Source organism: Agelaius phoeniceus, chromosome 2 (genome assembly GCF_051311805.1).
Source record: "Agelaius phoeniceus isolate bAgePho1 chromosome 2, bAgePho1.hap1, whole genome shotgun sequence".
Lineage (NCBI taxonomy): Eukaryota > Metazoa > Chordata > Aves > Passeriformes > Icteridae > Agelaius > Agelaius phoeniceus.
The window spans coordinates 2,530,406-2,555,637 of NC_135266.1; the positions used below are offsets into that span (position 1 = coordinate 2,530,406).

At 38.3% G+C, this 25,232-nt stretch overlaps 1 protein-coding gene across 4 annotated transcripts in view; it reads right to left on the minus strand.

Annotated features, from left to right (window-relative positions):
* Positions 1 to 25,232, minus strand: part of HLCS (holocarboxylase synthetase) — a 153,482-nt gene that overhangs the window by 84,618 nt on the left and 43,632 nt on the right. For all 4 annotated transcript variants that reach the window (XM_077193160.1, XM_054628172.2, XM_077193155.1 and 1 more), the window contains exon 6: positions 16,218 to 16,489. In XM_077193160.1, coding sequence (XP_077049275.1) covers positions 16,218 to 16,489 — 272 coding nt within the window. The remainder of the gene's footprint in view (positions 1 to 16,217; positions 16,490 to 25,232) is intronic.

Here is a 25,232-nt window from a genome sequence, read left to right on the forward strand (position 1 = left end):
TTTTAATTTTAAAAAAGCTATAAGCACTCTTTGTAGAAAGCCTTCCTGACACGAGTTAGAGAACATATAAACAAACTAAAATAGAAGAAATAAATGAAATTAATGGAAAATTTACATCCAAAATTTTGGAAAATCTTAGGTTACCAGAGTTTATGAGCCATGGGTAAAGAGAGGGGAGGGGAGGGGAGGGGAGGGAAGGAGGAAGGGAGGAAGGGAGGAAGGGAGGAAGGGAGGAAGGGAGGAAGGGAGGGAGGGAGGGAGGGAGGGAGGGAGGGAGGGAGGGAGGGAGGGAGGGAGGGAGGGAGGGAGGGAGGGAGGGAGGGAGGGAGGAAGGAAGGAAGGAAGGAAGGAAGGAAGGAAGGAAGGAAGGAAGGAAGGAAGGAAGGAAGGAAGGAAGGAAGGAAGGAAGGAAGGAAGGAAGGAAGGAAGGAAGGAAGGAAGGAAGGAAGGAAGGAAGGAAGGAAGGAAGGAAGGAAGGAAGGAAGGAAGGAAGGAAGGAAGGAAGGAAGGAAGGAAGGAAGGAAGGAAGGAAGGAAGGAAGGAAGGAAGGAAGGAAGGAAGGAAGGAAGGAAGGAAGGAAGGAAGGAAGGAAGGAAGGAAGGAAGGAAGGAAGGAAGGAAGGAAGGAAGGAAGGAAGGAAGGAAGGAAGGAAGGAAGGAAGGAAGGAAGGAAGGAAGGAAGGAAGGAAGGAAGGAAGGAAGGAAGGAAGGAAGGAAGGAAGGAAGGAAGGAAGGAAGGAAGGAAGGAAGGAAGGAAGGAAGGAAGGAAGGAAGGAAGGAAGGAAGCCATATACCCTGCAGCCCTTAGGAACTGTCACTCACTCTCTGGGATTTTGGGTTCCAAATCCCACACATTCCATCTCACTTGGTTCATGCTCACAATATTTCACTGCTTAGCTTGGCAAAGCATCAAAACACAACTTTTTCACTCCTCTTAACCTCTGCTGTTGGCACACAACAGTTTATTAAGCTCAGGACTCACAGCAAATTCCCATTTTCCCTCAAAACCAATATAATCCTGTTGTCATCAACATCCCCTGCTACAGCCCCAGCCAACTGGAGAATATTCCCTTTTTCCTCCCAGGGAAAGGGCTCCAGTTTCTATCCAGTTATTCCCCAATTACTAATGAAAGATAATTCATCAATGAATAATTTTCTGTCCTGATGACCACTGAGTGCAGAACTCTCCAAGCAGTGCATTAGATGAGTAACAGAATATTGAGTAGGATCCTAATATTCCAATTACCTGCGCTCCCAAACTCTCCTACTGAACATTCCCTGTCCATGCCATGTTGGAATAAAAACCAGAGGAGTCTGAGGAAGAACCTGCAGGCATCCTGAGTGGAAAAGGATCTGCCTGGTGTGTGATAATTCACTTGTGGGGAGTTCTGGAAGGAACTGGAGATGGGATTTCTGATTTTTTTTTGATGATGTGGTTTATCTTTCTTATCTCCTACACAGGCAGGAAGGGTAAGTTCAGCTCACATTGTTACCGTATGGTTCAGAAGGTCCCAAGACCCTCAGTTACAAGACCTTTGAAGGATTATTAAGCAATAAAACACTGCCAACAAGGATATTTATGTTTTTGACCCAATTCTTAAATATTTTGTTTTATGGAACCCATGTTACAGTGTGAGCTTTCTTAGCCAATCATGTTCTGACACACAGACCTACAGTGCTGCACTCTGAACTCCTTGTTTACCTTGATGCCTCAGGTTTGAGCTTTTCTATTTTTCAGGTTCTGTGCTGCTTCAGTGTGTGGGTCTGGGTTCATATTCTGGGATGCTGAGCTCTGTGCACAGAGCAGGGAGACAAAACAATTCCTGCTCCAGCTGGGCACCAAGGACAAATGATCCAAATCTCAGCCCCAGAGCACAAACCCCGTGGGCTGGAGAGAGAAAAACAAGCAGGGTGGGACTGCAGGGGCTAAAGCTGGGATGGGACAATGAACTGCAAGATGCAAATGGAGCAGAACTGATCCCAGGGACAGAGCCCGTGCCCGGCCGTGCATTTTGGGGCCATTTTGGTTCATCTTGGGTGCAGCCCTGGCTGGGCTCTGGTGCTGCCCAAGGTGCATCCATGGAGGAGATGCTTTGAATCAATCCCTGCTTTATTCTGGAGCTCTGCCCAGCCTCTGCTCTGGGGCAGCCTGCACAAGGCATCAACCTCTGTAACTACTTTTATTTTTTCTATATCTTAAACTCTAAAACTCTAAACATTCCTTTACTTAGCTTAACGTGTCTCTGTTTTAAACTGGATTGTTGGATTTTACAAATCCCCATTCTCCCTTCCAGCCCCTCAGTTTGGGAGCCTTTCCCAAGGTCTCAGATCAAATCCTGGGTTTCATTCTAAGCTTTGGCTTCCAGGCCCAAAGTTCTGAGAGTTCCCTGCATTTCAGATTTCAACATTAGTGATCGACCTAGACTCTGTAAAGTAAGAAAATGCCAATTTTTCTCCCATATTCTTCCCTTTTCCTTCTATCCTCCTCCCCAAAACTGGACTAAAGCTCTGCAGAGTCAATGGCTTCTCTGCTCCTTTTACTCTCTGGTTTCTGCAGAGTCAATCAGCACTAAGTGTGCAATATTTTACAGCTCTTCTTGCAGACACCCCAAAAAGGCATTTCTGTACCTCTTCTTGGCTACTCCTATTTCTGTATAAAATACAAGGGGGGAAAACCCCATAAATTGCTATTTCTGCAACCCATAGCTGAGAAAAAGGTTTTTTTTCTAGTATAAAGAAAGCCAATATTTGAGTTTATAATTGAAATAAGATTGATTTCTTCTAATTTATTGGTTTTTACCAATCAGGAAGCCACTATCAGGATTATTTCAACAAGAAAATATTTAGTTTTCTGTGGAAAGATTTAAGTTCTGCAATTTCTAGTTTTAATAATTTGTACTAATTAAGTAAGCTGTAGCAACAAGAGGTTATATTTATCCATCTCAAACATGAAATCAAACCAAAAAAAACCCCAAATAACTAAAAACAACAAGAAAGGAAATAAAAATTACTGATTGCAGGAAAAATTGGAAATGTGTGAGGAAAATACTGGGAATAGAAATAAATATAATGCAAATAGAAAATGTCTGTTTTGTTATCCCCGAAAAGCTGATTTGCGAACTTTTCAAACTTCAATTTTCAAACTTTGTCTAGAATAGAAATTAAAAACCAAATTTGTCCCATCCCTGGAAGTGTTCAAGGCCAGGCTGGAGCAGCCTGGGACAGTGGAAGGTGCCCCTGCCCATGGCAGGGGTGGCACTGGATGGGCTTTAAGGTCCCATCTATCCCAAACCATTCTGTAATTTAATAATTGTGTAATTTTATGACTCTCAGTCTAAACTGAGTGGCAGCACAATGCTGATATAAAGACAGAAATATTAAGATCAGAACAGGCATTAAAGCCAGGCAAAGCAGCAGCAGTCCCAGCACTGCCCTGAATTTCCAACACCTTCACACTCAAAAGCTCTCGGGTGCTTCCCTACCACAAGAAAAACCCAAATATCCACTCACAGCTGATGCTCAAAAGCTTGGCAGGAGGTGATGGTTCTGTCTTTCCAACAGATGGATTCTGCAGCATTCCACAAGCATCACTCCCTGCTAACCTGACATGCTCTGCTGACTCTGAATGGATTCCATGAACTCTTCATGCCATCAACCACCAGAGCAGAGCTGAAATGTGCATTAAAGCAGGTGGCCACCAGCAATTCCTTTTTATCTCCCACATCTGGCACCACTCTCCATACGGAGTTTATACATTATCTGTTGCTAATAAATCATAAAATCATAGAATCATGGAATGGTTTGGGTTGGAAGGGGCCTTCAAGATCATCTGAACTCTGAAGTTGTTCTATTGACACTTAGCAGATGCAATACAGTGAGTATTTTTTTAATCCAAAAAGTGCGAGGTAATATATTGTAAACTGCATTTTTAAAAGCAGGCAATATAAGTAATCTTTGGGATTCAGATTAGGTATTTAAATATTATTATAACTGTAAGAAAGACTGAAAGGATGATTAAAAATAAACCAGGAGAGCAGGACTGTGACCGTGGTCACAGGGGTTCTTGGATGAGGGAAGAGACGAGAGTGTTGACTCCACGTTCAGAAGGCTTGATTTATTATTTTATGATATATATATATATATTACATTATCCCTATACTAAAAAGAAAAAAGAAGGGCAGCTTTTCTCAGAAGCTAACTAAGCTAAGAATAGAAAAGAAAAGGATGATAACAAAGGCAGCTCTCTCAGACTCTGTCCGAGACAGCTCGGTGCTTGTTTGGCCATTGATTATAAACATCCAAGAGGGGCCAATCCCAGGTGGACCTGTTGCATTCCACAGCAGCAGATAACCAATGCTTACATTCTGTCTCTGAGGCCTCTCAGCTTCTCAGGAGGAAAAATCCTAAAGAAAGGATTTTCAGGGAAAAGATGTCCGCGACACAGGACATCAGCATTTGCAGATTCAGTTATGGCCACAAGCAAAGTTATTATTTAGTGTCAACAAAATAAGGGGTGCAGCCCTTCCCTCACACTCCCCAGTTCCCAATTGAAACAAAACAATTAGGACTGGAACCACCACGTGCTTAACTGGAATTCTTACCAGTCTTTAACTTCAGAAAAATCCGAAAAATCCAACCTCAACATTGAGCTAATTGGATTTCAGTTGACAATCTGCCAGTGGAACAGGGGACTCTTGGGCTTGTGATCATTAATTGTTTGATAAGTGCTTTAACAATGATTGTTCCCCAATTTATGCTGCAATCTCCCTACATCTCGTTTATTTTACATTAAGCTTGGAGTATTTGCTTAAGAATAACCAGTAAAAATTTGTTTCCCTTGAATTTTTATTTCCTTCTTCCTGTATCAGCTCCATCTCCCTCCTTTTCTTCCTTGTCCAGTTCTCCCTCTTCATCTTCCTCAGTGGATGGGCAGCCTGATGATCCATTTGAATAAAAATCCAACTAAAAATGTCCATGGGACACTTCCTAGCTGCATTCCACAACTCCTTAATGCAACGAGCCACGAGAGCTTTGTGTTTGCAAAAAATCCTGTAAAACCCTTAAGAGTTTTTTTTCTTTTTTTGATGTAAGATAATATCACCAGTAAAAAAAAAAGTGTAAAAATAGTGTCAGTTCAAGTTTACAAAAAACCTCTGGACGTTCATCTACGTTTAAGAGTTCAGCAAAAAGAACAATGCCAGTAAATTTCTGGAGAGCAACATGAGGTACAGGATTTTATAGCAATCCTGGGGATCACAAAGCTGAAGTGGGGGAACCTCACTTTTTTTTACACACCATTCTCCAGGCTGTGACATTTCAGGCTCAATGATATGAGGTGTGATAAATGCAAGCCCTCGTTTGAATACAAACAGATTCTTAAAATATTTTAACTAGGACTATAAGTGAAAATAAATTAGGCCAGTGGGATTTAGGGCAAGAATTCAGATTCTGTGGGATTTTCTATGTTTACTGCTTAAGACAGAAATTACACAAGCTTTCAAAGCTTTTGGCTCTAGAAACAAGCACTTGAAATTAATTCTAAAACGAAATCACTCTCTTCTGACTGGCAACATAAGAATGAACAAAAATCAGTGTATTTATTCTTAGCCACACCAGAACAGGTGCTGTGTGAATTTCCCCAAGCAGCCATGTTTTGTTTCCCAGCTCCTACTTTGCTTCCAGAGGAAATCCAACTTCTTTTTCTTCCTTTTTCTTTTTTTTCCTTACAAAAGGAAAGAGAGGGAGATGTGCAAAATGGAAAACTGTGATCTAACTTTGAGATTGTAACAAATTTACTCCTGCTCTTTTCACTGAAATCTCAAGGGAATCATTCTGACTTTGTGCAACTGCATTTGGTTGTAGTTGAGCCTTTGGATCTTTCATAGAATCCCAGAATGGTTTGGGGCAGAAGGGACCTCAAAGCCCACCCAGTGCCACCCCTGCCATGGCAGGGACACCTCCCACTGTCCCAGGCTGCTCCAGCCCCAGTGTCCAGCCTGGCCTTGGGCACTGCCAGGGATCCAGGGATGGAATTCCATGCCAGCCCTGCCCACCCTGCCAGGGAACAATTCCTCATTCCCAATGTCCCACCTAACCCTGCCCTCCTTCAGCTGACGGCGATTCCCCCTTGTCCTGTCACTCCACCCCTTGTGAAATGTCCCTGTCCATCATGTGGGCAGCAATCTGTTAACCAAACCCATTCTCAACTCACGTGGATGCCCAACTATTATTCTGTTTTATCTGAATGCAGCACTGGCAATACATTCCTTCATTAGTCTGATGATTAGAAGTCTAAGAGGTTTGGGACAAAAATGCAAATCCAGGATTTCTCCAAGGTTCAAGCTACTCCATGAGCTTATTAGGGGGTGGGAATGTTGATTCTTCTGATCACATTATCAGTGGGCAGGGGCTGGGATGGAATTCCCAGAGGAGCTGGGGCTGCCCCTGCATCCCTGGCAGTGCCCAAGGCCAGGCTGGACACTGGGGCTGGAACAGCCTGGGACAGTGGGAGGTGTCCCTGCCATGGCACTGGGTGGGCTTTGAGGTCCCTTCCAACCCAAACCATCCATGATTCTGTGATTAATGACATACCTAGTTCTTCTATGCCATACGCTCCCCTTTTTAAGTCCATCACACTGTCCTAGACTGATTTATGACTGGGTTTGAGGTTTTAAAGTTATTTTTATAAGCACATGACTTTATTTAAGACTATATTCTGATCTGAGCTCATGTGAAAAGGCAAAGTTGGCTATTTGATGAACACAATGATATCTTTCTCAATGAAGTACAAATATTAATCCCTGAGTACTTCTGGGCAGTTTAAGCTTAGGCAGCATTTCCTTTTCCAAACTAAAAGTTACAATTCAAGAACAAAATTGACAGCCATGGAATTAGCAAACCAAGAGCAATAATACACACATAATATGTTGCATTTAATATTACTTATAACAAGATATCATATGTATTATGGCATATTGAATTCAGCTACATGGATCACATGCTTCAAGCTAATCCTCCTCTTCAAAGAGCTGCAATGATTTGAAACTTCAGCATTCAATTTTTTCACTTTATTACCAAATTCCTGGTTTCAAATGCGGGCATGAAAACAGCACCGTGTAAAACAAACCAGCAAAATGTGACTGAAACCCTGCCATGACCATTCCCTCACTCTTGTTTTAGCTGTGCAGCCTGCCAGGGTTTCCCTCAGATTTAAGGAATTATTCCACTCAGACTTAATAAATTATTCCCCTCAGATTTTAAGAACAATTCCCCTCAGATTTAAAGAGCAATTCCCCCAAATTTAAAGAACATTTTCCCTCAGATTTAAGGAACAATTCCCCCAAATTTAAAGAGCAATTCTCCCAGATTTAAAGAATAAGTCCCCTCAGATTTAAGGAACAATTCCTCTCAGATTTAAGGAAGTATTCCCATCAGATTTAAAGAAAGATTCCCCTTAAATTTAAAGAACAATTTCCCTCAGATTTAAAGGACAATTTCTCCCAGATTTAAAGAAGAATTCCTCTCAGATTTAAAGAAAGATTCCCCTCAGATTTAAGGAATTATTCCCATCAGATTTAAGAAAATTTCCCCTTACATTTAAGGAACAATTCCCCTCAGATTTCAAGGAACAATTCCCCTCAGATTTAAGGAACGATTTTCCTCAGATTTAAAGGACAATTTCTGCCATATTTAAAGAACAATTCCCCCCAGGTTTGAAGAACAATTTCCCCCAGATTTAAAGAGCAATTCCCCAGATTTAAGGAACAAGTCCCCCAGATTTAAAGAACATTTCCCTCAGATTCCAGGCTGCTCGGGGCTGTGTTGGTGTCCCTGTGATAATGGGGATTGTTCAGGAACTTCCAGCAGCAGGGAAACCCAATCTCCCCCTGGAGTTCAGCACGGGTTAATTGTTCTGCCAAACGGGAATCTTTATTTTATGACTCAATTCCCACTGGGAATGCCAAACCTCCCTCTGCACTGCAAGCAGGGGGCCCACTCCTTTAACAGGAAGAAAATCCACTGATTTTACACAACAACAACAAAAAAAGAAAAAGAAAGAAGGGCACATTTTGCCTTCAGTTCCGTGGAAAATCAGGCACACAAGGTGCGTGACAGGAAAATAGGGACCTGATTGTTCGGTGCCCACAGGAATGGCGCACGACAGGTGGAGAGAAAATCAGGGCAGAGTGACGCAAAGGAGACGCCAAATCCCAACAGAGAAACCCTTCAGCAAGAGTGTCCTGGAAAATGGTAGGGCAGGGAAGAGTCTGGGAATGGCCCAGGAGCAAATCAGTGCCAAAAACTTCCCCATTCTTCCAGGGAAGGAGCAGACTCTTGGCTGTGTCACAAAAATTCCAAAATTCCTGCGTGATCTTTTGTTATCGGGCTGAGCTTCCCCCAGCATTGGCTGGTGCAAAGCGCTGCCCATAAATGAATGGCACAATAAAGCATGAAATATTATACATTTAAAACTAAATTAGCAAAAAAAACCCTCCTGTTGAACTTAATTTGATTTGATTTAAGGGAAACAAACTTTACTCTGCTATATGAGCTTTCTTTAGCACCAAAGAAAGGCACAAAATACTGCCTATTAAAAAAAAAATCCTGAAGGAAGAAAAAGCACAGCAGCAGCTATTTAATGCCCCAACATTTTGTTTTGAGGATAAAAATCCTCCAATCACTTAAATAAATTAAAAAATGGAAGCTTAAAAGTTAGTAATAAAAGTGATGTAAATAATGAAGCAATATAATATACATACATACATACATACATATATATATATATATATATGACTATATCTAGGAATATAAAGAGCAGGTCTATTGCTCTCAGTACCAAACTCTGGATTAAAAGTAAGACATTAATCAAGCACAGCATTCCTATCCCATCCTACAGTTTCACAAAATCAAGGGATCTGAGTTTTTAAAGGCAGTATGAACTACTGTGACCTCAATATCCAAAATATTTTTGGGTTATGTAGCTGCAGAAAAGATAAGAGTATAGGAGATACTCAGTGTTAAAATGCATCTAACCTACTGAACAGCACATGGTTTTATAATTTCCTATTTAAATTTCCTGTTTCCTGAGAGAAAGGCACCTTTCCTGCAAGGAAGAATCCCTCCTGCACACCGTGGTATTCTCCAACTCCCCAACCAAAATTCCTGAGGGACGAGGGTGGAGGGGGTTAATTTATAAAACTGTTAATGTCTGTGACAAAATACTCATTTTTAGCAGGCTAAAAATGTACTGGGAGAGTCTCATCATGCTGAAATATAAAGATTATCAGCGAACCAGGGAATGGTTTGGGTGGGAAGGGGTCTTAAAGCTCATCCCAATCACTCAGTTTTTTAAAAATACAGTTTGAATGCAGAGTAAGGGGCACCACGAGGTTCAAGGAATAACTAAACACAGAGTAAAACATAACAAGGGCTTGAAAACCAAATTAAAACCCCCCAGGCCCTAAGACAGTTGGTCAATCTCAGCTTGTTTGCCTCTGCAGTGCCATTCCCATCTCCTTCAATTCACACTGGTTTTCCTTAACTCAGACCTGCATCAGCAGCATCCGTATTTCAATCCAACTAAACCAAGAGTTTTCAAATAAAATGAGTCCTCAGCCCACTTCCCAAAATCAGAGCTGCAGTTCAGCTTTTCAAAATTCAGCAGTATGAATCTAGAAAAGTAAAAGGACACCAGTGATAGAAAAGACTTTCTTCTGCAAAGCTTGGAGCTGTTTGGGAATTGTTTACTCTCAACTGACATTTTATTTAAATATCCTATTCAGCAGTTATGAAAGGAACCTCAGCCCACATTTCACTTCCACTAAAATTCACCACTTTTTTGTCAAACTTTCCCTAACAATGGCACTTTGTGCTTCTTAAATATTGGAGAAAAGGGATTCATGATGGCATTTCATACAGAATATATCCCATGCCGGCTTAGTCACGTGTAAATCAAATATTTTGCCAACCGAAACACTGAAACGGGATCTAAGATAAAGAACAAAACTGAAATTTCTATCTCATAATTTCATTTTAGTGAAATGCTCATGAAACCATTCCACCCAATTAGAGTGAGTAGAAATATTAGAAATAGAAATATTTCTTTGTTAATCTCAAGCCTTATGAGTGTAATAAGTGTATTATGTATATCCACACTATATATATATATATATATATATATATATATATACACACAAATTTTAAGTCTAAAATGTAACACTTGTATCACCACACCAGATGCAGCCTCAAAAACAATGGTTTCATTTTAAAACCTGCACTCCCAGGGATGCTCTGAGGAGCCAAGGAAAGTGGAACCGTTTCTGGCAGGGTTAACCTGCTCAGGTGGCACTAGGATAAACATCTGGGAAGAAAAGGTTTCTGAAACTCACAGGAAGAATTTCCATCTAGAGAAAAAAACAATGTTTGGGGAGGATTTGAAATTTCAGTTTGAGAAATAAAAGTTGCAGTGCTTCAAAAAAATAGCCTGGAAGGACTTTGAACATGAAATCACAGAAGGAATATTGATCATTTAAAACAACATCTGACATTTTTAGGAATTTTTATTTGACAACTAGGCCAATGCCATTAAATTCTGGGTACCTACAGGTGAATTCCCACTTTGCTGTGACCTCAGGACACACAAACACAGACCAGGGACAGTACAGTGAGCACCAAACTCCCCAGCCACCATCTGGAGAGCTAATGAACAATCAAGGGATCCCAAATTAAACAACACAACTTTCCCTTAGAATCTTTAGGACAACACTGTCAAGTCCAATCTATTCCCTCAGCCTCCAGAATCAATTTTTCAAACTTTATGACAGGTCTAATAGTTCCCACCTGTTTCTCCTGCCTGACTTTTGACTGGCACGTTCCCAGCCAGGGTGGAAATGCAGACAAAGGCCCCTATTGGGCTCCGGCTGTTCCTCCACTGTGAGCTTGCTCAGCCATTAAATTAATTCCAGCCCCCTTTTCCCCCTTCCATCCCTTCATTTTTTGGGGGGGTTATGGAAATTTGGGGAGGTGGAAAAGGGAGGTGAAAGTTTGGCATCCAGTTGGTGGGAGAGGTATGAGAAAATCCAAAGCGGCAGGAATTAAATGCTGAATTTTTTTGGATAATTTACTAATTCAACAATTTATAACAAATCCCAATCATTAGGTGGTGTCTGTATATTTTTAACCATCAAAGCTTGCTAAAATTTGAGACAAATTTGGGAGACCCTACTTTGGAAAAGGGAAATTAAAGTTTGGCAACCAGTATGAGAAAATGCGAAGTGACAGAAATTAAATGCTGAATTTTTTTTGATAATTTACTAATTCAACAATTTATAACAAATCCCATTCTTTAAGTTCTTAAGTGTCTGTATATTTTTAACCATCAAAGCTTGCCAAAATTTGAGAGACCCTATTTTGGAAAAGGGAAATAAAAGTTTGGCATCCAGTTGGTGGGAGAGGTATGAGAAAATCCAATGTGACAGAAGTTAAATGCTGAATTTTTTGCATAATCTACTATAACAAATCCCATTCATTAAGTCCTTGAGGTGTCTGTATATTTTTAACCAACAAAACTTGGTAAAATTTGAGAGACCCTATTTTGGAAAAGGGAAATAAAAGTTTGGCATCCAGTAGGAGAAAATCCAAAGCGGCAGAAAGTAAATGCTGAATTTTTTTGGATAATTTACTAATTAAACAACTTATAACAAATCCCAATCATTAGGTGGTGTCTGTATATTTTTAACCATCAAAGCTTGCTAAAATTTGAGACAAATCTGGGAGACCCAACTTTGGAAAAGGGAAATTAAAGTTTGGCATCCAGTTGGTGGGAGAGCTATGAGAAAATGCGAAGCGACAGAAGTTAAATGCTGAATTTTTTGGATAATCTACTATAACAAATCCCATTCATTAAGTCCTTGAGGTGTCTGTATATTTTTAACCAACAAAACTCGGTAAAATTTGAGAGACCCTACTTTGGAAAAGGGAAATAAAAGTTTGGCATCCAGTAGGAGAAAATGCGAAGTGACAGAAATTAAATGCTGAATTTTTTTGGATAATTTACTAATTCAACAATTTACAACAAATCCCATTCCTTAAGTTCTTGAGGTATCTGTATATTTTTAACCATCAAAACTTGGTAAAATTTGAGAGACCCTATTTTGGAAAAGGGAAATAAAAGTTTGGCATCCAGTTGGTGGGAGAGGTATGAGAAAATCCAATGTGACAGAAGTTAAATGCTGAATTTTTTGGATAATCTACAATAACAGATCCCATTCATTAAGTCCTTGAGGTGTCTGTATATTTTTAACCAACAAAACTTGGTAAAATTTGAGAGACCCTACTTTGGAAAAGGGAAATTAAAGTTTGGCATCCAGTAGGAGAAAATCCAAAGCGGCAGAAATTAAATGCTGAATTTTTTTGATAATCTACTAATTAAACAACTTACAACAAATCCCATTCTTTAAGTTCTTGAGGTGTCTGTATATTTTTAACCATCAAAGCTTGCTAAAATTTGAGACAAATTTGGGAGACCCTACTTTGGAAAAGGGAAATAAAAGTTTGGCATCCAGTTGGTTGGAGAGGTATGAGAAAATGCGAAGCGACAGAAGTTAAATGCTGAATTTTTTGGATGATCTACTACAACAAATCCCATTCATTAAGTCCTTGAGGTGTCTGTATATTTTTAACCAACAAAATTTGGTAAAATTTGAGAGACCCTACTTTGGAAAAGGGAAATTAAAGTTTGGCATCCAGTTGGTGGGAGAGGTATGAGAAAATCCAATGTGACAGAAGTTAAATGCTGAATTTTTTGGATAATCTACTATAACAAATCCCATTCATTAAGTTCTTGAGGTGTCTGTACATTTTTAACTATTTTTAACTATCAAAACTTTGTGAAATTTGAGACAAATTTGGGAGACCCTAATTTGGAAAAGGGAGATGAAAGTTTGGCATCCAGTGGGATGAGGTGGGAGAGGTATGAGAAAATCTGAAGTGGCAGGAGTTAAATGCTGAATTTTTTGGGTAATTTACTAATAAAACAACTTACAACAAATCCCATTCATTAAGTCCTTGAGGTGTCTGTGTATTTTAAACCATCAAAACTTGGTAGAATTTGAGAGAGTCGAATTTGGGAGATTCTAACAGAGTCCTTCATGCAATGCCTGATTAAAGTGCTGCAATGTTTTTCTGGGAATCCTGAATGATCAAAGAGTAACTGTTTTTTCTTTCAGCAAAGAGAATTCTTTTTCCTGAGATGTTTTTTCCTTCCATTCAGGACTGACAATGAGACACAAGCACCACACACTTTTCCTAACAAATTCATAGTGGTTCCTTTGGAAGCACCTTAAAAAACTGACAACTTTTTCCCTCAATAAAAATTACCTGATTTTTGAATCGATTTCTAGATGCAAAATTTGCATCGATTTCTAGATTATGAAATGCTATCATTTAAATCTCAAGGTTCTTCAGTGAGCTGCAAATCACAAGGATTACATTATTCCATTACCCATGACAACAGAGTATTTACAGCATCGGCCATAACACCTAAGACAATTATTTCAACTTTATAAAAGAAAGGTCTTTTTGGAGGATAAATTTAAGATAGATTATTAATAAATTAATAATTCAAATTATGATCTGCCCAGGACCATCTTCCTAGCATAAGATGTGTAGAATCAGGATTTGTAGTTTACAACTTACCTGAAAATTAACTATTTAAGCCTCAGATATGTAGAGTCAGGATTTGTAGTTCAGAACTTACCTGAAAATTAACTATTTAAGCCTCATCACGATGGGGGAAATCTTGAAGACCTACATCTGTGAGCACTTCATTGTATTTGGATTATTTAATATAAAAAACCAACTTTTAAACATACATGAAAAATCAAGACCACTTCTCTTCTCTCCCTTGCCTTGATAATTAATGATTCATAAATTGGTCAGATTCCATTTAGCTTGTTGCAAATCAAATCCCAAACCTCTGAATTAAACACTTCATTTTACCAAAACAAACTGAGGGAAGAAACCTCTTGATTTATTCAATTATCACCAATTTCTTCACAATCCTCCTTTCAACCCTGTGGGCTGAACATGCTGTGAGCACTAAAAACAAAGAGGCAAATGCTACAAATAACTGAATTTCTGTAAAATAACTCTCCATGGCCTCTTATCAAACTGGCAAGTCTTTATCTCTGCAAAAGCCACTGCAAAATCAGCTGCAGGATTAAATCTGGGGGAGAGGATCTGCAAAATTAGACAGCAACTTTTTGTCTAACGTGTGGATGTTTGAACACACAGGGAATGGTTTGGAACTGAAATTTGTATTTGTCCACAAATTGCAATTTAGGCTCTCAGGCTGAGAACTGAAGCCATTATTCTTGGTTAACTCTTCAGTGACAACAACACTCATGACTATTTAATCTAGATTTAAGAAAAAAAATCCCCCCAAAAAAATTCCTGAGTTTGTTTTTCACCTGTAAAATTCATTTCTGCGGATAAATTAACCCTGATATTCAAAACTAGCTGCCCCAAGGATTTACAGCTGCAGGCCTGGAGTTTCTGTCCTGAATGGCAACAACTTCCCCAAGACAGTTTTTTCCAGCAGATTTCCACTAAACACGACAGTACAGCCTTTGTGCACAGACTCCGGGCTGAGATTTAGTAACTGTGATTTTCCTATCACTTAATCCCATTTAAACTCCAATGAGGAACCTTCTCTGAGGTATCCCACAGCTCATTCACAAGGCTCATCTGTGTGATGATGGAAGAACCTCTAGCAGAGCCCTAATCCATGTTTTAGGAGCCCAAACCAAGCACTAAAGAGCATTTTAGGGAAATATTCAGCAAAAGAAATGAGAGGAAACAGGAAGGTTAAAATTAGGGGCAAAACCTGCTTGGTTTCACTCTCAAGTATTGCTTGGTATTACCTCCTTGGTATTGCTCTCAAGGAAGAGGCTTAGAGCAGAACTTCCACTAGACAATGTATTTAATCTCCTAAATATGAATATTTATTAAATCAAATGTTCTTATGGTGATGTTCAGAGGAATAAAGATTAAACTCCACTACCAAGCAAAAAGTTGTCCTACTCAGCTTTCCTCACCCTTTATGGGTCAGTATTTTACATATTATCAAATATATATATATATATATATATATATATATATATATATATATATATATATATATATATATAAAATATATAATTTATATATTATCAATTAATATCCTGTGAACATAAAGTTCTTTACTTCATGTCCAGTTTCCAGCTTTCCTCACCCTTTATGGCTCAGTATTTTACATCTTATCAATCAATTAATACCCCATGAGGATAAAGTTCTTAACTTTATGTCCAGTTTCCAGCTTTCCCCACTCTTTATGGCTCAGTATTTTATATCTTATCAATTAATATCCTGTGAACATAAAGTTCTTAACTTCATGTCCAGTTTCCAGCTTTCCCCACCCTTTATGGCTCAGTATTTTACATATTATCAATTAATATCCTGTGAACATAAAGTTCTTTACTTCATGTCCAGTTTCCAGCTTTCCCCACTCTTTATGGCTCAGTATTTTATATATTATCAATTAATACCCCATGAGGATAAAATTCTTAACTTCATGTCCAGTTCCCAGCTTTCCCCACTCTTTATGGCTCAGTATTTTACATATAATCAATTAATATCCTGTGAACATAAAGTTCTCCATTTCATGTCCAGTTTCCAGCTTTCCTCACCCTTTATGGCTCAGTATTTTACATCTTATCAATTAATACCCCATGAGGATAAAGTTCTTTACTTCATGTCCAGTTTCCAGCTTTCCCCACCCTTTATGGCTCAGTATTTTACATATTATCAATTAATATCCTGTGAACATAAAGTTCTCCACTTCATGTCCAGTTTCCAGCTTTCCCCACTCTTTATGGCGCTCAGTATTTTATATATTATCAATTAATACCCCATGAGGATAAAGTTCTTTACTTCATGTCCAGTTTCCAGCTTTCCCCACTCTTTATGGCTCAGTATTTTATATCTTATCAATTAATATCCTGTGAACATAAAGTTCTCCACTTCATGTCCAGTTTCTCTCTGAGCATTGTGTGTTACCACAATTATGAATTCTAAAGTTCCTTACTTTGTGTCCAGCTTCTCTGTGAGCACTGTGTGTTACCACAATTAAAAATTCCCAATCAGAAAACTGACTCAGGATGCCCTGGATCCCCATCTTACCCGTCCAGAAGATTCATGGTTGTCGTGGTCACCTCAGTGAAGAGAAGGATCTTTCCCAGCTTCTTGGTGTGGAGATGCTGCTGATAGGTCTGGAGGCTGAAATGCTCCGAGGAGAAGCTCCCCATGTCCGTGATCACGGGCACCAGGGACGGAGTCACCTCCACCTTGGGCTCAAGGGATGGAACAAACTTCAGGGACACCTTGCTGGACGCCCTCAGCCCCTCGGCATCCACGCTCCCCTCCAGCCATTTCAGGAAAGCAAGATGGATCTCCTGTGGGCAAGGGCAGCAAGATCAGAAAGGCAGATCACCCATGTGAGGACGCACCAACATTCTTCCAAAAATGGTTTTACTCCAGCAATCTTCTGCTTCAAAACAGGGAAACTTTTCCTCCTCAAAAACGAAGCTCTGCTGCACGTACTTGACACTCTCCTGGAGTCGAGACCGCACTCCTTTGAAGATTAATTAAGCTTAATTTGTCCCTGTAGCAGGGATTGTAGTGCTCTTGTTGGTAGTGCTCTACACCCTGAAGCAAGGAGGGCACACATTCATTTTCACTGTGCTGAGAGGCTCTGCTGGAGGAAGCCCTGCAGTCCAGCACTAAGGGTTGGGTTGAGCCTTTCCCTGACCCAGAGATGGGGCAGCTGAGAGGGGTTTTAAAACCTTTTACTCCATTTTCAGTCTCATGAGAAGGGTGAGACAATACAGATGTTATAATTCACTCCATCACTATCAGAAGCTAATTATTTCCTAATTACAATGCACTGTAAGTGTTTCTTGGCCTATCAGCTTTAGCCACGCCATGCTGGAAATACCTTAAAACCAAACATCTAAAATTACCCCTCGTGGGTCCCACTGCAATGCATCTTTCACAGTTCTGTTTCTCCACAGTGTCCACTCTTTTTTATAAAACCATCCTTTGAAACTTGTTTCCAGCTCCATTTCTCTCTCAGCAATGTCTGTCCTACTCCAGGGCATTTCTAAGCCAGCATTTCTGGTCTCAAGGTTTGCACACAGATGCACACACTGTGTGAGCCTTCTGTCAGGCTTGGAGAATTCCCTACAAATCCATTTCCCACAACTAGGACTCAATTTGAAGGCCAAACCAGCAGTTTGAAAAAACCATTTAGTGATTCCTCAGTGGAATATCTGCTAAAGCAGGTCACACCTTCAGCTAAAGGATGATTTGCTGCTGCCAGTACCCCTGTGGTGACACCCTGCACCAACTGCTCCACATTCACTCTTTCTGGAGATAAATTCTGCTTTGAGAGGTTTGATATGAGATGTGAGGTTTGATATGAGACTTCAGGAACAGCCACAAACACAGATTCTGGGGCTTTTTGCTCCGTGTGCAGCTTGAATTTCAGACAGTTGAAGTCGTCTTGTATGTGATAAATGAAACCACAAAAAATTGTGGCTTCAATTCGACTGGAAATAAGGCACTAGTGATGCTTGCCCTCAAATTTCCAAGAGGAAGAGATCTGATTTTTAAACAAAAATATTCCAAAGCAAACCCACACCCGTCATTCCCACCAGTGCTGTATCTGGGAACTGGAATACATTTCCTGTGAGTGCTGGAGGCAGGGCTAAGCTCTCCTGCCCTTGCAGATGTGCCTGAGCTCCAGCCCAACTCCTCAAAAGGCACAAACGGAGAGCAAACTCCCCACAAACAGTTATGTACCCAAGAACTGCTCCTCCTTTCCTCATCCCTCTGCTCTGCCTGGAGAAGGAGTGAGAGCAGTGCTCCTGTTGCCAACGCCTTGCCCTGGATTTCCACCCCCAGGAATGACCTGCGCCCAAATTCCACAGCCTGTGCTGTCAGCCCAGGGGCAGCACAGGACACAAAGCAAAGAATAATTTTTCCCAAATTCTGTCAAGCCCCAAGCCTAAGAGAGGCTCAGCAGCTAAATTTTAGTTACAGAGAAATTACTCCTCATATCTTGCTTTCTTAAAGCTCCCTCTGAATATTTTCTGTCTAAACTCTTGGATAAAATATCTTTAAATATTTCCTTCCCCCCCTCTCCTTTTTTTTTTTTTTTTTGCTCTGCATCATAAATGATGATGTGATGATGATTAAAGGTTTTGTGAGCATTTCTTTGACCTGCACCTTCACTCAGAGCTTTGACAGAATAAATAAATTCCTTACACATTATCCTACTTGTTTTACATACCCGCAGTAACTGATTGGCTGTAACTGATATTTAGAAAAATTACAGCTTTCATTTCTGTCAGGGAGAACATGGAAAAACTCTGCTTAATCAGAGAGTGTTTTCCTATTGCTTTCCAAACACAGAAATTCACTCAGCAGCCCTGGATGTGCAACTCCTACACACAGAAACAGGATTTTAACTCACCCAAAGTAAAAACTGGGTTTAACTCACCAAGAATTAACTCACCTAAGGCTGGGTTTACAGTCTGACAGAAATTAAGTCATTTAATCTCCTAAAAATTAATTTCATCTCTCTAAAAATTACAGAATTTTAGAGAAAACAGGATTTTAACTCACCCAAAGTAAAAACTGGGTTTAACTCACCAAGAATTAACTCACCTAAGGCTGGGTTTACGGTCTGACAGAAATTAAGTCATTTAATCTCCTAAAAATTAATTTAATCTCTCTAAAAATCACAGAATTTTACAGAAAGAGGATTTTAACTCACCCAAAGTAAAAACTGGGTTTGACTCACCAAGAATTAACTCACCTAAGGCCGGGTTTACAGTCTGACAGAAATTAAGGTACAAAATAAAGGTGACTAAAGTGTGATGACACTGTAAATAAATGATAATTATGATGTGTTTTTGCCACACAATATTTCCTGGCAAGAGCAAACCAGCACCTATTTCTGTGTGCTGTTCCATTATTACAAATTCGCCCCACAGTTCCAACCATTTACTCTCCTGAGTGAATTATTTCAAGTGATTTTCCCCCCATGGATTTTAGGCAAACTTCTTGTTTTCACTGCTTCTAACACATCCTAAAGTATTTAAGAATTGTTTTATGTGTATAATTCTCAAGCTAATTTCCACCATAATGCCTATGTGCTTGCTGAGCTGATCAAAAATATGAACACATCATCAAGGAGGGGGATTTTTACAAATTCCTAAGAAAATATGGAGACAAATTCCTAAGAAAATTCCAAACAAATTCTTAAGAAAATTCCTAACAAATTCCTAAGAAAATACGGGTTTAGGTGTTTAACAAAGTTTCAAGTACAGGTCCCAGTAGAAAAATTAATTTTTTACTGTAAGAATTTCCTTCACACGAAGTTCCAGGAACAGGGATGCTGAGCATCCCACAACTGGCCCAGCAAAAATGACATTATTGTGTAATGAAATGAACATATATGCAGAGTTAGGGATCATTTCTGCCCCAAGTCCACTGACCAGGAACTCAATCGTGTCAGAACTGTGGGATTTCAGCCCAGGATGCAGCTGGAATTCCCAAACTCTCCTGGTCCAGCAGCATCCGCCGTTCTGCAGCAGCCCCTGGTGGCCACTGCCACGAGAAGGGCTGGGAAAAAACCTAATTTTAATGTGTTCTGAAAGAAAAGTCCCCCAAAGCAGAAAAGCACTGCACCAACACAAACTAGCCAACACCTCTCACTAATAAATTCTCCACACTCCAAAGCTCAATGGAATAATTTAAAGAGAACCAAGGAGAGATTCTAATTTCCAAAATTCCCACAAATACAAAGTTCAGCTGCTGCACACCCAGACAGTAATTCCAAAATTCCAAAATTCCCAAAAACACAAAGTTCAGCTGCTGCACACCCAGACAGTAATTTCCAAAATTCCAAAATTCCCACAAATACAAAGTTCAGCTGCTGCACACTCCAGACCCTCAGCTCCTCCACTCATCAGCACAAATTCAGCACAAATTGTGCTAATTGTAACATTATGATGTTAATAATAATTTTTAACATACATATTAAACTCATCTACAAGTTTAATATTTATAGGAAGAGAATGTTTCTAACTGTGTTTTAAATGGTAAAAAATGTAATTTTAATGTATTCTAAAAGAAAAGTCACCCAAAGCAGAAAAGCACTGCACCAACACAAACTACCCAACACCTCCCACTAAAAATTCTCCACACTCCAAAGCTCAATTGGAATAATTTAAAGAGAACCGAGGAGAGATTGGGAATTTCCAAAATTCCCAAAAATACAAAGTTCAGCTGCTGCACACTCCAGACCCTCAGCTCCTCCACTCATCACCACAAATTGTGCTAATTGTAACATTATGATGTTAATAATAATTTTTTAACATACATATTAAACTCATCTACAAGTTTAATATTTATAGGAAGAGAATGTTTCTACCTGTGTTTTAAATGGTAAAAAATGTAATTTTAATGCATTCTAAAAGAAAAGTCCCCAAAAGCAGAAAAGCACTGCACCCACACAAACTACCCAACACCTCCCACTAATAAATTCTCCACACTCCAAAGCTCAATTGGAATAATTTAAAGAGAACCAAGGAGAGATTGGGAATTTCCAAAATTCCCAAAAACACAAAGTTCAGCTGCTGCACACTCCAGATAGTAATTTCCAAAATTCCAAAATTCCCAGAAATACAAAGTTCAGCTGCTGCACACTCCAGACCCTCAGCTCCTCCACTCATCAGCACAAATTCAGCACAAACTGTGCCAATTGTAACATTATTATGTTAATAATCATTTATTAACATAAATATTAAACTCATCTAGAAGTTTAATGTTTTTAAGAAGAAAATGTTTCTACCTGTATTTTAAATGGTAAAAAAAAAATTAATGTCATTTTAATGTAATTTAATGTAAATTTAATGTAATTTTAATGTATCCTAAAAGAAAAGTCCCCAAAAGCAGAAAAGCACTGCACCCACACAAACTACCCAACACCTCCCACTAATAAATTCTCCACACTCCAAAGCTCAATCGAAATCCTTTAAAGAGAACCGAGGAGAGATTGGGAATTTCCAAAATTCCCAGAAATACAAAGTTCAGCTGCTGCACACTCCAGACCCTCAGCTCCTCCACTCATCAGCACAAATTGTGCTAATTGTAACATTATTATGTCAATAATCATTTCTTAACATAAATATTAAACTCATCTACAAGGTTAATATTTATAGGAAGAGAATGTTTCTACCTGTGTTTTAAATGGTAAAAAATGTAATTTTAATGTATTGTAAAAGAAAAGTCCCCAAAAGCAGAAAAGCACTGCACCCACACAAACTACCCAACACCTCTCACTAATAAATTCTCCACGCTCCAAAGCTCAATTGGAATAATTTAAAGAGAACCAAGGAGAGATTGGGAATTTCCAAGCACTGAAATTGGGAATTGAAACTGGGAATTTCCAAGCACTGTACCCATGGCCACAGCAGGAGAATTCTGGTTTGTCAGGATGAGAGTGGCACTGAATGAGGAGCTCTGAGCAAGAGGGGAGATGCAGAGGACAGCAATTCCCAAAATTCCCAAAAATACAAAGTTCAGCTGCTGCACACTCCAGACCCTCAGCTCCTCCACTCATCAGCACAAATTGTGCTAATTGCAACACAAAGAAGGAAGAGCAAAAGCTGTGTTTCATGTATTTATTTACTTTGACATCTGCTCTCTGTAATTTAAAGAGTTTGGTCAGGTGTGTGCAGCAATGCTCCGTAACTGAAGTTTGCTTTTGCTGCTTGAAATTCTTTTTAATTTCATAATCATTAAGTTTCCCTTTTCCCCAGTGCTCACTTAGAGGCTGAGACTGAACACCAAGGAGGGAAGACAGAGACAGAAACCAGCTGCATCTGGAGCCTTCTCTGCTGCAGTATAAAATAACACAAAATTACAGCTCCTGATGGAGAAGATTTTATTTGCACCTGGGCTCTGTCAAACAATGGGAGTTCTGCACTGAGCACACCCAGTTGGAATGGTTAAAAAGAACCCCAAATCCGAGACTTTATTCTTACAATCTGTTTATATAGACAGGGTTTGGATGTGGGTTTTTATTTTTATCTGCATGCTCATGTACACATGATAAATGCAATTTAGCTGGGCAGATTTGGGAGCTGCTTTTTTCTACCATGGGCCTGAGACTCCCCATCAATGCAATTCTTTGTTGGGAAAAAAAAAATTCACCCGCAGCCTAAATTCATTTGGTTCCTATTAAATTCCATTTCAATTTGATTCCTGTTAAAAGCATGGAGGTGAAACGAAAGGAAAGCTAAAAATACAATGCCATAAAACAAACATTTTCCATCAGTTCCCTCCTCTGCTGTGAGGGAAAAGGAGAGGATTTAAATGAACCATGATGCTCCACCTGAACACTCAATATTGGGACTAAAATATTGTACCTGTACAATCAATACTGGGATTAAAATATTGTACCTGTACAATCAATATTGGGACTAAAATATTGTACCTGTACAATCAATATTGGGACTAAAATATTGTACCTGTACAATCAATATTAGGATTAAAATATTGTACCTGAACACTCAATATTGTGATTAAAATGTTGTACCTGAACACTCAATATTGTGATTAAAATATTGTAACTGTACACTCAATATTGGATATAAAATATTGTACCTGTACAATCAATATTGGGATGAAAATATTGTACCTGTACAATCAATATTGGGATGAAAATATTGTACCTGTACAATCAATACTGGGATTTAAATATTGTACCTGTACAATCAATATTGGGATTAAAATGTTGTACCTGAACACTCAATATTGGGAGTAAAATACTGTACCTGAACACTCAATATTGGGACTAAAATATTGTACCTGTACAATCAATACTGGGATTAAAATATTGTACCTGTACAATCAATATTGGGATTAAAATATTGTACCTGTACAATCAATATTTGGATTAAAATATTTTACTGTACACTCAATATTTGGAATAAAATATTATACCTGCACACTCAATACTGGGATTAAAATATTGTACTGTACGCTCAATATTGAGATTAAAATATTGTACACTCAATGTTGGGATTAAAACATTGTACCTGAACACTCAATATTGGGATAAAAATATTGTAACTGTACACTCAATATTGGATATAAAATATTGGAGCTGTACAATCAATATTGGGATTAAAATATTGTAATTGAACACGCAATACTGGGATTAAAATATTGTACCCGTACAATCAATATTGGGATTAAAATATTGTAATTGAACACTCAATACTGGGATTAAAATATTGTACCCGTACAATCACTATTGGGATTAAAATGTTGTACCTGAACACTCAATGCTGGGATTAAAAGAAATATTGTACCTGTATGCTCAATATTGAGATTAAAATATTGTACACTCAATGTTGAGATTAAAATATTGTACCTGAACACTCAATATTGGGATTAAAATATTGTACCTGAACACTCAATATTGGGATTAAAATATTGTAACTGTACACTCAATATTGGGATTAAAATATTGTACCTGAACACTCAATACTGGATATAAAAGATTGTACCTGTACAATCAATATTGGGACTAAAATATTATACTGTACACTCAATATTTGGAATAAAATATTATACCTGCACACTAAATATTGGGATTAAAATGTTGTACCTGAACACTCAATATTGGGATTAAAAGAAATATTGTACCTGTATGCTCAGTATTGAGATTAAAATATTGTACACTCAATGTTGAGATTAAAATATTGTACCTGTACAATCAATATTGGGATTAAAATATTGTAACTGTACACTCAATGTTGGGATTAAAATATTGTAATTGAACATTGAATATTGGATATAAAATATTGTACGTGTACAATCAATATTGGGATTGAAATATTGTAACTGTACACTCAATATTGGGATTAAAATATTGTACCTGTACAATCAATATTGAGATTAAAATATTGTACTTTAGCTGTGCTTGTGAAGCGAGGTCAAATATTCACTTTCTGGAGACACAAAACGTGATTTAAAACTTTTTTTTTTTTGCCTTCATTTGTATAAAATCTTATGATTTTCAATTAACTATCTTTAATTTTGAGAAGTTTCCAGGTGATGCACTGATTCATGTTTTATCAGCTGATGGAGTGATTAAATCTCATTTTTTTTTTAATATATATATGTATGTGTGTATATATATATATATATATAGACACAAAACCATATTTATTTATAAATTTTAATATATTTTATATTTATATATATGCTCTTTTTTTTGAACTGCAAGGTGAGGATTACACAGGCACAAAGCACCCAATTTTTAGAGGAGCCTGCCTGAAGCAAAACCAGACATCACACCTCCAACAGGACTAAAATCTGCTTTTTTTTGTTTTTCCTGAATTTCCTGCTCCCAAAGGAGCGCTACACAGCTCAAACAGGATCTCAAATTTCTATATTTCATCCCCATGGATTCTCTGTCAGCACTGATAGGAAAGGAAATATTTTGATGGAGGGTTGTCCTTTGAGTTCAGCCTGAAAGATAAAAATTCACACACATACAGACCAAAAATATCTCCACGTGCTCCTTGTCCTACACAGCTTTGCTCAACAGTTTTGAAGGTGTTCAATTTTAATTAATTCATTAATTAATTAATCACTGGAGAGCTCCCACAGCATCACTTGGATCCAACAGAAGTGGTATTTAACATGACCAAAAAGATATAAATATATCAACATATATATCTCAACATATTTATATATAAACATATATTTTGTAATATATTTATATATTTATTTTTATTATTTATAAATAATATATAAATATCTCAACATACAAATATATTTAGCTACTGTAAATACACATAATATGCAGGAAAAATGATGTTGTCTACTGTCCTTATTTATTTCAAGCCCCACCTTTTAATGAGGTTTTGTAAAATGCTATCTATTAAGTTTACTACCTCAATCTTTCATTAAAGTGCATGATTTTCTCTTAAAAACAAAGTACAATGACTTTTCCTGTAGGAAAAGTTTGAAGAAATCAGAAGGAAAAAAAAAGAAAACAGATGCAAGAATTTGATCTAGAGAAATGAGGAAAATCATCTCTTGGTGATGACA